The sequence below is a fragment of the Nannobrachium achirus genome (assembly GCF_963921795.1).
Source record: "Nannobrachium achirus genome assembly, chromosome: 4".
NCBI lineage: Eukaryota > Metazoa > Chordata > Actinopteri > Myctophiformes > Myctophidae > Nannobrachium > Nannobrachium achirus.
In genome coordinates, this window is record NC_137813.1 from 70421999 (window position 1) to 70439776 (window position 17778).

General features: G+C 41.8%; 1 protein-coding gene across 1 annotated transcript; it reads right to left on the reverse strand.

Annotated features, from left to right (window-relative positions):
• Nucleotides 1–2509: 2509 nt before the first annotated feature.
• LOC308283175 (butyrophilin subfamily 3 member A2-like) lies at nucleotides 2510–3372 on the reverse strand (the record flags this gene model as incomplete). The annotated part of the gene is made up of 2 exons (XM_080723553.1): nucleotides 3038–3372; nucleotides 2510–2823 (listed from the first exon to the last, which is right to left on the reverse strand). Exons 1-2 carry the CDS (start codon nucleotides 3363–3365, stop codon nucleotides 2510–2512), a joined length of 642 nt encoding a protein of 213 aa, XP_080579679.1. The 5' UTR covers nucleotides 3366–3372.
• Between the last annotated feature and the right edge of the window lie 14406 nt (nucleotides 3373–17778).

Genomic DNA, 17778 nt, shown 5'->3' on the forward strand with positions numbered 1-17778 from the left:
CCGGAGTCAACCCACAGTGCCCAGAGGCTCCTAGTGTGGCCAACACGCGCTTCTACTGTAACAACTTAGGCCTAATCCTAGGGGAAACACTGACTCATGAATATCAGAAAATAATACTAAAGATGTTGTTTTGACCTAAAAGCCGAAACACACTTGCAAATTAAATCCACTTTGGCAGCATTCTAAACAGCAAATGAACATTCATTACCGGGGAAGTATGTCTCCACAGTGTCGTTGATGTGTGGTTGATGAACTCTGCAGGTCAAGTGCCCTGCTCGCCTCACTGTCACATTGGTCCTGACAATGTAACAGTGGTGTGGACCTCTTACTGTCTCTGAATACTCAACAGGGAGGATGTTTCCCTCACTGTCCAGCCAAGACATCTCAGGTTCAGGATACCAGCACCCAGAATCACATGTCAAAGATGCTTGAGTCCCTTTTATTCCATTTAAAGAGATCACTGGTTGAGACACAGCCCCTGCAAAAACAAATAAAGATGCTCATCTATTTAAATAGTTCAGGAAACATACATGTATTTTAGAAGTCTTGGTCAAAAGATTATTGACTAAACTGAACTTTTTGGAAATTATAATCACAACCTTTTATTATGTATCTGTAAGAGCTCTCTCTCTCTCTCAGTAATCAGTAATTCAGACTGTTCATCACGCAGCACTTCATGTGTTAATTGCTCTCCTGATCGGTGCTGAGTAGGCTATGAGTCTTCTCTGATCCATTCATTATTATTGTAGCTTGACAGAATTGTTAAGGTGCATTCAGACCTGAAGATTTCTTTTTACTTTCTAGTCACTTCAATTGCTTCTCTTTGGTTGTGCTGGTCAATGTTGTTAACCCTCTAAGGCCCGCATTAAGAAATACTTGAAATAAAAAATTGAAAAAAATCAGATGGTGTTGTAGGAGTCTTAATCAGAGGAAAATGTAATGTTTTTTTCAAAAAAATGTTTTTGTAAGATTTTATAGCCATAAATCAAAAATCATAAATCATGCTCTAATTTACATATGGGGGATATTTTTCACAATAATAACATATGTACATGTTCTAGACATTCTAATGATCACCAAAAAAAATAGTACAGGCATTTTACTTATGTTTTTGTGAGGTATAGCTTCCATGAAAAAGTGAGATGTTGTTCGTCAAAACTCTGGAATTTCAGCGGGTGTGGCGGGTGTGAATGTCAGCCCCTGTGGGGGGTATTTATATGCAAATATTGTGGCCAATGGCATTGTAATACTAAACAATAGAATCCAATGGTGGTGTTTAGGTGGTAGGGGGAGCTAAAATAAAATGATTTAAACCTTTTTTTGGATAAAATACAAACGTTGTAATATTACAACCGTGGGCCTTAGAGGGTTAAGTCGCTTTTTCAGTATATTGAGCATAATTCCAGATATACTATCCTACTAAAATTAAGCAAACCTCTGTCATCAAGGAATTCTGTTATAGGAATGCGGTCATCAACACCTGTTCAGCAGGGTTCCCTCCTCAGTGGCTTGAGCAATTGATCTGAACTTGCACGAGGTCATTGACCATTAGCATGTGACGGAACTGCGGCAACTGTTTTTCACTTTCCCAAAATGTAAGCTGTTAATTAGGGTCCTTGGGGCCAAAAAAAGTCTGGGACTGTTGCTGTACAGCATATAACCCAAGGGGAGGGGAAGCGACATTGCTTGCACTTGGATTTTTCCAACTGGAGCGAAAATACAGAGGCGACAGGTCGCTTCCTTCGCGTCACCTTGTTTGTAACATCGCCCCTGGGCGTGCCATGTTGCATCTTTGCATTAACTTTGTATAATGTAATCGTGCCATTCGAACAAAAAGAAAGTATAAATCTCTTTTAGTGCCACCCGTTCACCACTAGAGGGCGCCCCAGGTGCCATAGAAAATCCCATAGAGATATGCTGGTATATGCAGAAGCCCTGCAGCCATGACTTGCCTGAACACTTTCCTTTGTGCATGTACAGGAAGAGGATGAAGTTAGCTTGAAGTTAGCTATTGGCTTTTTAGAAGCCTTATTTTCGTGAACTTAGCCATGATTAAACCTTGCACACCTCATGCATGGGAAAAAAACAGAGAAGAATGAACTCTAAAAAATCCAATGCAATCCTGGATTGCATTGGAGTGGATTTGTGCAGTTTGTTCACAGCTTTCAAACAAAAAAAATCCGATTGGAAAGCCGTTCAGGCATTCTTGAGATAATCGCCATTATGTTTTACATGTTATGTAAACAAACATGGCTGCCCTGTATGTTAGATGGGGTTGTATGGGGGTGGAACATGCAAAATCGCGATTGAAATCATGTTCACTAGATTTGATGGGGTCCCAAAAAAAAAATGTTTTTTTAAATTTTCAAATTTTTTTTTTTTTTTTTTTTTCAAAAACCGAACATGTTCGGTTTTGGCATATGTAATACGTTTTTAAAAAACCGAACATGTTCGGTTTTGGCACTGGATGAGTTAAGGTCTGAAGTTGACGCACTTTCACACAGGTTCCTTAAGGCTTAAAGATTATGGAATGTGTGTTACCTGGAATGACACTACGTGTCTGAACAGTGCTGGTGTAGTTGAAGTGTGGTAGGTGAACTCTGCAGGTCACTTGTGCTTCTCCCCTCACCGCCACGGTCGTCCGGACAGTGTAACAGTGTTGTCGATCTCTGACAGTCAATGTGGATTCAGCAGTGATGTTGTTTCCATCACTGTCCAGCCAAGACACCTCAGGTTGTGGATACCAGCACCCAGAATCACATGTCCAAGATAAGAGACCGCCTTTTATTCCAATTAAATAAATCACTGGCTGAGACACAGCCCCTGCAAAAACAAATAAACACAATTACCTATCCATCCATCCATCCATCATTATTCATGACTTCCTTCCTTCCAGAGATGTGTAATTGACAACTTGGCTGTGGAATGTACTGTAGCAGTAAAACAACAATCCACAAGTCAAATCTGAGAAGACTTTCTAAAAAGTCTAGTTTTTAGTCTATTTTCGTATACATATGTTTACCACACTAAATCTTACCAACAAGGAGCTGGATCTCGCTGCTGCTGTCCAGGGATGGAACATAGCACGTGTAATTCCCCTCGTCTGAGAGCTGCACTCTGAACAGCATCAGTGAGATGTTTCCACGAGGCAGTTCTTCATGAAACAGAGATGTCCTCCGTTTGTACAACAGGTTCTTGGAGTAGAAAACCTCCCTCCCTTCTGCGAGGACGTGTACATATTGTGGTTTCAGGTCGTGTCTGGTCCACTGCACTGTCATCTTGGATGCATCAACAGGTGGCTCGATGTGACAAGGAAGGGTCACATCATCCCCCGCTTTGGCCAGCACGGTCTGAGAGGACCCCATCACCTGAGGTTCTAATTAAAATAAACATTTTGAGAAAGAAGAGAGAAAAAATAAATAGTGGTCCTTGTTAAGACCCCTGGGAGACTCTGGTTAACTAAGTATTTAGGGTTTGGTGTTAAACCCTACTAAGTTTACAAGCATCCACAGGGGCCTACCGGTCCAGGTGCATAACACATAGGCTTAGAGTAGCCTGACAGTGTGTCGCTGGTTCGAGTCCCGATCCCGACTACCTTTGCTGCATGTCACTCCCCATCTCGTGTCGCTGTTTCTACATGTCATCTTTTCACAACCAAACCTAACCCAAACCCTAACCTCTGTGGGGTGAGGCGCTGTCCTGCCTATGCTCCGTTGTCGAAATGTTGCGTTGTCGAAAGAGCGACATTTCCCCTCTCTCTCCCCATTTCCGTCTACTGTCCTATCAATAAAGGCATAAAAGCCCCAAAACATATCTTTAAAAAAAGAAAAGCATCCCCCTCTACAACAAATCTCCTTGATGAAAATAGCAGATGTACAAGGCACTTAAGGAATTTAGTTGTTTTTTTTTTTACCAAAAAGGTAGGCATGCTATCTTATATCATACAGCATCCTGACATGTAGCTGACTATCAGCAAATGACAATTTTGACAACTTTCTTTTGTCATATAGTGCCACCATGTGGGTGTTTAAAAACACAGGCTATCAAAAACAGAATGTGATTGCTATCTCCAGTCTAGGCTACACTGCAAAATGCTGTCTTAATTTAACTTTGATTGCGGACCCTTCTGGGTACACTGTAAAATAAAGGTGCATGTCAACCTGGGTTGACTTTGTAGTTTGTTTTCAACATCAGGTCAAAAACTACAGCAGGGTAAATAATGGCATGCTGCATAACAAAGCTGCAGCTGATAATGGATGTGTTTGATTCAGTGTCAGTGTCAGTGTCAGTGTCTATGCTTGCACATTGGCATTCCCTTGGCTCTGGACACAACTAAAGTCCAACACACTCATTATTCATTTGTTTGGTGCAGCTGTGTTGCTGTTGAAGAGATAGCCTTTATTGAAAAGATAGCCCCTTGAAATGCAGTATATTATTGACATGAACAACATTCATAGCCTACATACAATGCAATTACATCTCTCTCTCTCTCTCTCTCTCTCTCTCACTCACGCACACGTGCACGCACGCACGCACGCACGCACGCACACACACACACACACACACACACACACACACACACACACACACACACACACACACACACACAGGTGTCAGGCGTAATCGCCTATGTTTTTTTTCGCCTTGATGGATTTGGTCTTTTCGCATGGCACTATCGCCGTGGAGGAGAGCCTTTTCACCAGGCCTGTCTGGTCGATTCACCACAGTTGAAGAGCCATTTCGCCTACCCTCAGTCCCTCAGAATGTCCATGTTTGCCTCACCTGTCTGCTAGCATAGACATACAGATTAGAGCTTTGGAATCAGTGTCCAAATAATTAATTAATTTATACGTGCACTGCTGCGCAAGGTCATGAGTCATGATTTCCTCCTGATATACATCATAACATTTGATTTGGAAGATAGCCTACTACTGCTGCTTTATGGTGAAGAAGGTTTGTAAAATATATAGGATATGCAGCAAAATTGTTCTGGTGGGAGGCGTGCAGATCCCCCCCCAAGCATAAACTTTCTGTGTCTGGTTCTGGTGCGCTCTCCTCTGCTCTGTGCCAAATTCTTACTGTCTGTCTGTCTACCTGTCTGTCTGTCTGCCCACAGCGTGGCATCCCACTGAGCCCAGCCATGTGCACCGCGTGTCATCGTTGCCTAGTTAAAGACACCCAACTTAAAATTTTAAGCCAGGCAAAATGGATAAAAAAGACGGACCCTTAAACATTTAGGCGAAATGGCTCTTCAACGGCAGTGAAAAGACTCTCCTCCACGGCGAAAGAGCCAGGCGAAAGGACCAAATCTGTTAAGGCGAATAAGTTATAGGCGAATAGGCTGGTGACCCACACACTGCACACACACACATTCTCTCTCTCTCTCTCTCTCTCACGCACGCACGCACGCACGCACGCACGCACACACACGCGCACACACACGCGCACACACGCGCACACACACACACACACACACACACACACACACACACACACACACACACACACACACACACACACACACACACACTGTCTTTAACATGCATGTATTATTTGGAGCTGTGCACAATGCACATAGGTAGGCTATAGCCTAATGTGGCCAGCCCAGTTCAAGTTCCACAGATTCATTTGTTTTCTTAGGCTGCACCTGTATTCACGGTGTCAGGCATAATCGCCAATAACATTTTCGCCAGGTCTTTTCGCGGGGCACTTTTGCCGTGGAGGAGAGTCTTTTCACCTACCTGTCTGAGCCATTTCGCCTACCCTCAATTCTGCTGTCAGACTGTCCATGTTTTCATATTATCTCTTTGTCATTTAAATATTATAGTGACTGTGACAGTGGTGTTACATGTCAAACCTACACACGGCTATCCTATGCACTCCATAGTAATCACATAAATACAGAGCTATTGGAATCAGGTGCGCCCAAATAATTAATTAATCCATGTCCCGATACTATACATTCTTTGGTGCAGTATTGAACAGTATTGTAAAATGAACAGTATTGTAGGCCTATGTTGTTTTAACATTAGGCTATACAAAATATATATGTAGGCTATTAGCCTATATAGGTCTATATAAGATATGCTACACCTAAATAGCCTATAGAATCAACCTTGCCTGTCAACAGGCATAAAAAACTATTTTGCCATTTTTTAGGAATAAAATGTGATGTAAATAATAAATGTCAAGTAAACTGTTAGATTCACTTGACACCACTGTCACAGTCACTATAATATTTAAATGACAAAGAGATAATTTGCAAACATGGACAGTCTGACAGCAGAATTGAGGGTAGGCGAAATGGCTCAGACAGGTAGGTGAAAAGACTCTCCTCCAAGGCGAAAATGCCAGGCGAAAGGACCAAATGCGTGTAGGCGAATATGTTATAGGCGAAAGTGCTGGTGACTGTAGTCACTCATGTACTGCATGGTTAAACTACTCTACTTTTGACCCATTAAGGTCAATTCAAACTTCAAAGGGTTAAACATTGTTTAACCACATCGCCAGAAAATAGGCCTATGCTGTTAAATTGGGGCGGGAATCAGGTTCAAAACGAAATTGAAACAATTAACTTACTAGTGTTTGCTTCTAAATTTCATTTTCGTTTTCACAGAAAAGTGTGTGTGTTTGTGTGTGTGTGTGTGTGTGTGTGTGTGTGTGTGTGTGTGTGTGTGTGTGCGTGCGTGCGTGCGTGCGTGCGTGCGTGCGTGCCTATTTTGTGCCGCTGACACATCCTCTCTGCACTGTAAGGCGCAGCATAGCCTATAACACACTGACTGACAATGATATAACGTTCGGTTCTGTAAATGTTGAACTAAAGCGCACCCTACCTGTAGAACAAAATAATACATTTGTTTCAATTATTATTCTTATCTTTAGTGAGCAGTTCTTATTAACTGTGCTCTAATTAACTTTTAGAAGATACCCTTAACTGTTAACATTACCTGTCACAGAAGTGTTGTAGCAGCTGGTCCATGCTACCAGGAAAATGAAATAAATATATATCGATGACAAATGAGAGACAACCATGATGACCTGCTCCAGCCTCGTGGGTTAGTTACTGTATATTGGCTACACTCACAGCAACATTGAAAAGTGAAAACAAAAGTAAATAGGCCTATCGGATTTACTTTCGTTTGCTAATAATGGGTGTTGTTCGAGCCTGACATTTTGGGATTGGGTAAGCCCCGGACCATTGCTGAGAGACAGGTTTTCTTGGGTTGTGTGTGAGTGTGGGCCAGAATCAAAGTGGCATATCGTTCGCAACGCATGGCTAGAGAAAGAGCGATAGAGATGTGAGAAAATGTGATGTGAGATCCTGCCTTCGGCCACTTGAGGGCGCCACACATCACAACAAGGCACTTTCCAAGCGCCTGCCTGGGTCTCAGTGTCTAAAGCAGGGGTCTTCAACGTTTTCAGGCCAAGGACCCCTTAGTTGAGAGAGAGATGAAGCAGGGACTCCCACAACCTGTTCATAGATTCCATATAGTTTCATTGACAGCACAATCATCAGTGTATTTTGGATTCATGTCAATTTGTGTTTTCAGATATTTAAACACTTGAACCGTCAATACTTAATAAACTTGACCTTTCACTCTGTACTTAGTCTGCTCTTTTCCCCCTCTACACCAAAGTTCTTTGCTAAAAATAGCCGAAGCTCGTAGCTTGTAGATCTGTGAGCTTGTAGATCTGCTATTTTTGGCCAAAGTTCTCAGAATATTCATATAAAAAAGGAGAAAAAAACGTTCTATCACTCAAAGATTTGGAGGACCCCTTGTAGTAACTCTGAGGACCCCCTGGGGGTCCCGGACCCCCTGTTGAAGACCCATGGTCTAAAGCTTACTCGTCCTTCATGCAGGTGAGTAGGCTACGGGTCACGGCCCAGACCACGACCCCATGCATGAAGACAAAGGGCATACGCATATAGATGCTGAGGTATATCAAAGTGGATCAAAAACTACATATTCTTATTTATGGTTAATATGCATCCACATAATTAATTTGTTGTTACACGCTCCATTTTGTTGCGTTTGGGATTACAATGCAAGCAAAGTACTAGGCCTAAGTAGGCCTACATTTATGGTCTGGTTATGTCCATACATGTACAAGATGGTACATCCAAGTCATTGTAACGCCTTACGCTAACATATACACTCATATGATGGGTACATGCAGGTTAGGTAAGAATGAGCCAACATATGTTTATGTAAGTGACTGACCAACAGCTGGGATCGCTCTCATCCTATTTGTGGCTCTTTTCAAGGTTTGGGTCAAGATAAGCCCTGTAATGATTGACAGAAATTAACAATATAAGTAACTCTGAACATGTAAGTTTAGAGTGAGAGGTGTGAGAAGTGTATGTCCCACCGGCGAGCTGACCGGTGGGAGCTCAGTCTCTGCTGCTCCGCTGTCTCTGTCTGTCCAATAAACTGATGGAAGAACCTGATAACCTGCCTGCGTCTCTCGTCTCCTCTCTTCAGCACAAGGGCTAAGAATTATGCACAGCAACTTCGTACTTATGAATTCAGTCTAATATTTGTGTCAAAACTCTCCGATGTGTGTTTACAATACACGTCAGAATGGTGCCTTGAAACCCGTCGTCATTGGAGCAGACGTGTTCCACTCCACACGGATGGACTTGTTCCGCTGCAGGCGACAGAACCAGAGAGTGCGAAGTCTGTGTATCTTTTTCTTTCTTTTTTCCCTTGTTGCATTGGGACGGTGACTTTTGAGCGCTGACCTGATCCAGATGCCAGGTCGTCTTCATACACGGAAGAGGCTACCACGTCACCTGGGTGGTCACTGGAGCAGTTCTGTGAACCAGGCCAGTCTTCCTACGCGGAGATGGGGATGCTGCGGACCACCACACCAATGGAGAACATCAGCTGATCTACAAGCATGTACCTTGCAGGCTCTACACCAGTTCCTGTGATGATGCCACGCTTCGACCTCACCATTGCGGTGATGATATGATAGTGTTAAAAGACAAAAAAAAAGAAAGAAAAAAGGGGGGATAGGACAGACTTCTGAAGACAATGGACAGCAGCGGCTAACACCATGAAGGGAGGCCAAGGTGCAATATGGGCCATTCCTCCATATCAGCACCAAGGGAGGCCACTATGCAATGTGGGCCTCTCCAACTCCTTTTGCTCGGGCTGAATCAGGGGCCCAGCATGTCCCTGTACAGGACACAGAACTCAACTCTGCTCGTAAGTGAGAACACTGACATTTGCGGACTTTTGCGAAAAGGCTTTGCAACAGCATTATCGAAGGAGAGATGAACAATTCAAGACCAGATGGATGGGTTAACATGTTTGCTGTACATTATAGGTTATACTGTATTTTTGTGATGATTGTGATTTCCACTACAGGGCTATTGGCAGCAATTGGCAATATAGTGTTGTGAAGGAGGTTCTTTTCACTCTCTGGTCTCTTGGTTTTAATGTGGATTTTGAGTTTCTCCGCTTTTTATGGCGTGGAGGTTTTGATGAACATGGTGACTAGAAAGGGCGGAAGGTCCCTCAAGAGTACATGTTTCATGGTCTATGATGTTTATGATGTTTATTATTTTTGGCATTTTAGCTCAAGAGTTTAAGGAAGAACAGAGAGATCCTGCACACTGAGAGTAACACACAAGTAGATGAGTGGACAAAAATATCAGGCGTACGACTGGTTCAGTGCTTTGCCTTCTGCAGTCAGTCGAAGTTACGCATCAGATGTAAGACGGCACGTCCAGTCTCCTGATATTTATGTCCAAATAATAAGTTTGGACCTACATGTTTTCACGCTAATGATGTGACGTAAATCACCTGTCTTTGTGACAATACAGTGTAATCTTTATGTCCGCATGTATGTTGATCTATCTTTCATACTGTTTTTGTTCCACTTTTTCTGGTGTTGAGACATAGTGTTTATGTCTCAAAGGGAGGATTTGAGGTATATCAAAGTGGATCAAAAACTACATATTCTTATTTATGGTTAATATGCATCCACATAATTAATTTGTTGTTACACGCTCCATTTTGTTGCGTTTGGGATTACAATGCAAGCAAAGTACTAGGCCTAAGTAGGCCTACATTTATGGTCTGGTTATGTCCATACATGTACAAGATGGTACATCCAAGTCATTGTAACGCCTTACGCTAACATATACACTCATATGATGGGTACATGCAGGTTAGGTAAGAATGAGCCAACATATGTTTATGTAAGTGACTGACCAACAGCTGGGATCGCTCTCATCCTATTTGTGGCTCTTTTCAAGGTTTGGGTCAAGATAAGCCCTGTAATGATTGACAGAAATTAACAATATAAGTAACTCTGAACATGTAAGTTTAGAGTGAGAGGTGTGAGAAGTGTATGTCCCACCGGCGAGCTGACCGGTGGGAGCTCAGTCTCTGCTGCTCCGCTGTCTCTGTCTGTCCAATAAACTGATGGAAGAACCTGATAACCTGCCTGCGTCTCTCGTCTCCTCTCTTCAGCACAAGGGCTAAGAATTATGCACAGCAACTTCGTACTTATGAATTCAGTCTAATATTTGTGTCAAAACTCTCCGATGTGTGTTTACAATACACGTCAATGCACCCCTATGGGTCAGGGGTCTTGGCTTGTGGTGGAAATTTTTGCCAAAATTCCTTTTTTGCCACATAATAAATGAGTATGCTATTACCAGAAACATAAAGAGATCACCCTGAATGACCATCTGAGAGCGTTCCATTTGGTTACTGTATGGTGGTCCCTGCTAATAAAACGTTTGAGAAGTTGAACCACTAGTACTAGTGGACTCATATAATATGTGCCATAGGCTAAATCAGTGTCACATATTCTGAAGAAAACCTGGAGACTGACATTCAGTAATTGTGTATTATGATCAAAACTAGAAAAGAAAATTTCTAAGAAATTTTAAGTGTGCCTGCAGCTCGCTAAGTCTGTGCAACCTTGTGTAGCGGTTGGTGTTAGTGTTTCGTTTTGAGAGGGTCGTTCCCCCTGAAAAACACGTTTTGGCATGAAACGGTTACGTTTTGCGCGTTTGTGGTGCCCCCTATGGGTCGAAGTGGAAATGCTTTTGGGTATATGTTCAGTATAGCGCCCCCCACTTGTGGTTAAAATTTGGTGTTGACTGGATGTTTCGTTTGTGATTTATGGCTACTTCTTACAAAACGGGCTCCTCCCGCTAACTTTGGAACCCTGTTACGGAAGAACGGTATGGACTATCAAAATATCGTTTAAATATGTTTATCGCATGAGTCCATAGATCGTGTGTATCGATTTTTGTGACATTTGGAGAAAATATGTAGGAAAAGGAGCAAAAAGTGTTTTTTGAAGAAAATTCAAAATGGCGGAAAATATATCGTGACGCAAATGGGCGTGGCCTATATGAGGTTCTGAAGAAAACCTGGAGACTGACATTCAGTAATTGTGTATTATGATCAAAACTAGAAAAGAAAATTTCTAAGAAATTTTAAGTGTGCCTGCAGCTCGCTAAGTCTGTGCAACCTTGTGTAGCGGTTGGTGTTAGTGTTTCGTTTTGAGAGGGTCGTTCCCCCTGAAAAACACGTTTTGGCATGAAACGGTTACGTTTTGCGCGTTTGTGGTGCCCCCTATGGGTCGAAGTGGAAATGCTTTTGGGTATATGTTCAGTATAGCGCCCCCCACTTGTGGTTAAAATTTGGTGTTGACTGGATGTTTCGTTTGTGATTTATGGCTACTTCTTACAAAACGGGCTCCTCCCGCTAACTTTGGAACCCTGTTACGGAAGAACGGCATGGACTATCAAAATATCGTTTAAATATGTTTATCGCATGAGTCCATAGATCGTGTGTATCGATTTTTGTGACATTTGGAGAAAATATGTAGGAAAAGGAGCAAAAAGTGTTTTTTGAAGAAAATTCAAAATGGCGGAAAATATATCGTGACGCAAATGGGCGTGGCCTATATGAGGAGATGCGTCATGACCCAAGGAATCCACGGAAAAAGGAATTTTAATTTTCCGACCCACGGTTCAAGAGTTACAGGCCGAAAGGTAAAGTGGACTGTTATAGCGCCACCATGAGGCCAACTGACGAAATTATTTTTTATTTAATCCTTGATATCATTATAAATCTCCTCTCCAAGTTTTGAAACTGTAGCCCCTATGGTTTGCGAGAAAAAAAATATTGAATGTGAGTTTTTGCGATTCCCATTATAAGTCAATGGGTAAAATTAATTCACTAATAAATTAATATCAATTAAACGATACAACTTTTCTCTTAGAAAAGTAATAGCACCCCATTCCCAGCCGAGCCGCACGTTTTGATGTATATATTGCGGCGGTGGCGTAAATCGTTCGGCAGTTATTACGTGCCGAAATTTGCAAGAACATTAATTACTTACTTACTTATTTACTTAAGTATGGCGGATTACAATAAGTGTTTTGCCATTGCATGGCAGGCACACTTAATAAGAATTGTAATGGTGTGTAAAACAGAACATCAAGGGGAGGAGGAGGGGGTTCCAACTTCCAAGGGGTCCCAAGCTAATGTTTTAAACTTTTTTTCTGTACATCTGCTATTTTGGAAAATATTTGAAACATAAAAAAAGTTTGGAATTTATTTATTCATTTATAACACAAATCTTCTCTTCTGGGGGTCCCTGGCACAAAACATTTTCAGATGAGGGTCCGTAGTCAAAAACATATCAATTTGGTTGTCCTTTGAACCACTGCCTTAGGGTATAGACATAGCAAATGATTTATGTCACCTGGTTAAATAAAGGATATGATGAGATCTTAGTATGCTACTGTATAGTCCGATGTATGCAATCAAACCTTTGTACCTTTTTGTGTTTTGCAAATGTACGTCAGAACAATTCATGGCACATATAGGTGGTAAAGATGTCAGTACGTACGTCCAGGACTTTGCTTATACCTCGGCCATCATAATGTGATGGTTTCATGGACTCTGACTATTCCCAAAGGGATCTGCTGGGGAACTTGGATCATGGCTGAGGATAGAACACGTGGAGTTTCACATAGAGACAAAAAAAAACAGAGAAAAACATTGAGTGGCCAGTTTGTTAAAAGAGAGGAAGTGGGGGAAAAAAAAAAAAAAAAGAAAAAAAAAAAAAGAATGACAGGTAAAGCAAAAAAAAAAAAAAGGGGGGGGGGGGGGGAGAAACAATACATTAAAATACTCTCCAGTGTCAAAAACATTGTTTCTAAGAAAGTATTTCTCCTAGTTTCTTATGCTTTCAATGTGGAGTTTAGAGGAAAGTAAAAGATTCTTCTATAAATATGGGTCTCATTTTAGAATATCAGTTGTAGTTACACACAGTTCTATGTTTTCAGTCATTTGTGTTTAGACAGGGAGCTGATTCAAATGAAAGCTTTAGTCTGATCAAGGTTTACTAAGGGGCACATGAAAGGTGCACTTCCTGTGGAACTTTGCCAGCCCACAACCCTTTAATTTTGATTATTTACTTAAAAAAGTAATACAGATAGCAACATAAAATACAAGATAATGAATTGTGCACTAGAGGAAAATAAACCAGAATCCACTAAACAGTAGTTGAGTAATTATACCAACATAGACAAACAAGATAAAACGTGGACAAGGCCTTGAGATGACAAGATCTGTTTTTCTTTTTGTTTTCTTTCAACACAGCCATGGAGATAGCGCCAATTATTAAAAGCAACACTTCAGTTCTGTAAGCACACAAAGTTTGTTTTATGTCACTATATTATAGCAAGTATAGTGTGTGTTCATTCAACATAATAATTTGCCATATTGTGACCCCAAATTAATATATTTCAGCCTGTGCCAGAGGTGCAAAGGTGCATTGCATTGTGAACAAATTATGATTTTATTAAAATGATATCCTGAAATATGTATAGCTTTCAGATAGCACTGCAATAAGAAAGAGTATTTTCCTTTATTATTATTATTATTATTTATTTTTTTAGGTATGCCAGACACAAAAGCATATTTGAAAAACATTTTACTCTGTATGTGTGATCTTGTGTATTCTTGCTGGAGAGTTACAGAGTGTGCTATTGTTTGTGTGTCAATGCCTTGCAAACAACAAGAAAAGCCACATGCAGCAGCTCACTGTGGTTGGCCATATCTGCCTTTGACAGACCACAGAGGCTCACAAATGTGTAGCCTGAACAGGATGTGTAGCTCATTTTAGAGAGGCCCACAGAGGACAGTTTTAGTTTCAGGTACGGCCGGATAGAAAACTGAGCATTTCATAGCTCAGTGGTTCTCAAACTTGGGGTCGGGACCCCAAGTGGGGTCCCCAGATGATTAGCTTAATGTATTTTTTTTTTCTCACTCAAGTTTCTCACCCCCAGTTTTATTATCTCAGGGAACCCAATCTACCCTATAAAGTTCTCAGTGTTCATTTATCAGACCTATAAAGGACCACTGGGGGTCCCCGGACCCCAGTTTGAAAACCACTGCTAGGCAACATTTGATAACAAATCTAAACAGATACCCTTATTTCAGGATCTATTTTGTCAATTGAAATCATGAAATATGCATCTATGATAAAGGGCCATAAAAACAAAAAAACTTTCAAATTGGTCAAAAAATTCTCACTTCCTGTTGCAACATACTCTCAAAGGGGGGGTGGGCCAACAACAACCTGACACATTGTGGTGGACACAATTCATATAACAGTCATTGTGGTATTGATTTATTAAAATGTGTTAGTAGATGCAACTTAAATCACCTGTTCATCCCTGACAAACTTCTAACAAACAGCTGACTCACACAAACCTATGTCAAATGCAGACTGTGTGTGTGTGTGTGTGTGTGTCAGCTATAGAATAAGGACCATGTAAGGAGTGGCCAAATACTGGTACATCTATGTATCTCCTGCCAGTATAAATGACTGGTGTTCGGGGCTTATGAGGGAAGCTCTGGAGGGAGACGCAAGTCTCTCTCCTCTGTGATGAGATCTACAATAAAGTATTTGATTCCTGACATTGCAGTCCTGCATCTTCCTGATCTGTTTAACTTATGTGTAGTAATATCAAAAACGTCCATTACAATTAAAACGCCAAATATAATGGAAACATATGAATATCCAGTCAAGGTGAAGTTGACCATTTATTGAAGATTCAGCAACACAGAAAAAAAAGCATACAGCTTTTGATACGGCCGGATACGAGCGTCTTTGAATGACAGGTGTCGCAATGTTATGGTGTGACTGGCAGGTCACAACACATACAAAGTCATAACCACTGCAGCACCAGATCTAAATGTTTGTTTTGGAGGTATATAGAGCATTGCAGCGGAAGTGGTTTACTGGTGGCTCTTAAAAATCGTCATAAATTTTCCACATAGACTTTTACAAAAATATTTATAACAATTATGTTAAGCCTAGAACCAAGCCATCCAGGATGGCAGTGAATCATAACCATACGACCTTTGATCCTATGTGAAAATATATTTTAATATTACATTATTTGATATACTACATTTAATAACTACCCTTTGTTTTAGCGATTTTCAAAATGTTCTTTTCATAGAAACAAAGGGTGTATGGTCATGATTCCACTGCCATCCTGGATGGCTTGGTTCGAGGCTTAACATAATTGTTATACATATTTTTGTAAATGTGGGGAAAATGAATGACGATTTTTAAGTGGCACCAGTAAACCACTTCCGCTGCGATGCTCTATTGACTTGCTCATGAATCAAGTATGGCAGCCGGGCCTAGAGTGAAGTTGGGGATTATGGGGAAGGAGGAAGGGGGCCACAGCAACAGTGGCATACTATAAAATGATTCTGTTCTGTCTTGTGTGAGATCTTTGTTTTATTCCATATTAAAACCAGTAAGACTCCCTAATCGGGAGATAAGCGACCGTCAGGTCGCAGCGTGATTTTAGGACAAAATGTGTAGGAGCAGTGTCCAAAAATGTGGTTCAAAAAATCGGCCTGATGGTGGCGCTATATGGGACATCAATATTGATGAGATGAGTGTAGACATACTGTGTACCGATTTGCGTGATTTTAGGGCAAAATCTGTAGGAGCAGTGTCCAAAAATGTGTTTGAAAAAATCGGCCTGATGGTGGCGCTATATGGGACAGATCCATGTTGATGACATGAGTGTAGACATAGTGTGTACCGATTTGTGTGATTTTAGGGCAAAATCTGTAGGAGCAGTGTCCAAAAATGTGTTTTGCAAGAATCGGCCTCATGGTGGCGCTAGAAGAGGGCCATGTGAGAAATGAGGGGTGGGGTCTCCGCGTTGCCTTGGCGGACGAATAGGTACTGGCCCCGGCTCTCCCGGACGCTCCTAGCCCGAGTTACGGCATTTTATGTGAGCTGCAGTGGAGGGGGTCCTCCACTGGGGGCGCCACCACTTTGGCATCCGTTCTGGAGCACCAGGAGTCGGTGGTCCCCGGGAATTCCCCGTGAGCAGCCCCGTTGGGGTGTTCATTTGGTCATTTTTGCACATTTGGTCATTTTTTACATCTGGGGGTCCCCCAGGGACCTGGGGGTCCCTGGAGCTCCGGGGTGCCTTGGAGGTTGTAGTTTGGCAGGCAAGGAGTGTGTGTGCAAAATTTGGCATGGATCGGGGCAACGGTTGCGGAGATATGAGCAGGGCAATAGTGTGACGTGTGAGGTGTGACAGACAGACTGACGGACGGACGGACTGACTGACTGACTGACTGACTCACAGTTTGTGGAGGTTTTGATAGTAAGTGCGACCTGACGGTCGCAATAACAACGCTATTTTTTGGATAGGGGATACATGACAGTTGTTGATGATTCATAGCAATTTCTTTTTTCTATTAGCCCAAAAAAGTGTGCATTTTTAATAATGCATTCATTAATAATTAATTTCAATGTATCAAGTTACGGTATTATATACTGGAATTGTTTTATTTGTATGAGACCCATATACATCATAGTCTATTTACACATTTTCTGTGCACCAGCCCCTGAACCTACCACATTTACCCACCTTTTGAAATGTTGAAGGGTTACACCCCTTTTATTCACTATAATGAGATAATATATGACATACATAACACCAAATAAAACACACTCACTAACATAAAGGACATTTTACTTTGTACAAAGTGGACATAACCAGTCAGCATAGGATGTATTTAACAGTTAGGGTTAGACAGTATATTAGTGGCATCAACAATAATTATTGTAAAGGTGAGCAACCATGTCTTAAAGTTTGACCGAGGGGCTTTTTGGTCTCACATGACATGACACATTCTAGATTTGGCCGACATGCTGAAGAAAGGGAACTTGGAAAGACACTTTCAGACAAAACATTATCCTATATCTTTCCAGCCAACACTGAACTGAGAACAACAAAGAAGTAACTGAAATCTCAATCCTGTGGCATACCTTTAGTATAATTACCTAACCAGTAAGACGCCCTGAGGGTGAAAAGCTTATTGCGACCGTCAGGTCGCATTTACTACCAAAACCTCCACCGGCTGTCTGTGGGTCAGTCAGTCCGTCACACTTTTGCCCTGCTCATATCTCCACAACCGTTGCCCCCATCCATGCCAAATTTTGCACACACTCCTTGACTGCCAAACTACAACCTCCAAGGACCCCCGGAGCCCCAGGGACCTGGGGGACCCCCAGATGTAAAAAATGACCAAATGTGCTCACACGTCACACGTCACACTTTTTCCCTGCTTATATCTCCGCACCCGTTGACCCGATCCATGCCAGATTTTACACACACACACACACACACACTCCTTGCCTGCCAAACTACAACCTCCAAGGACATGAACCGTCCAGCCAGCCGACCAA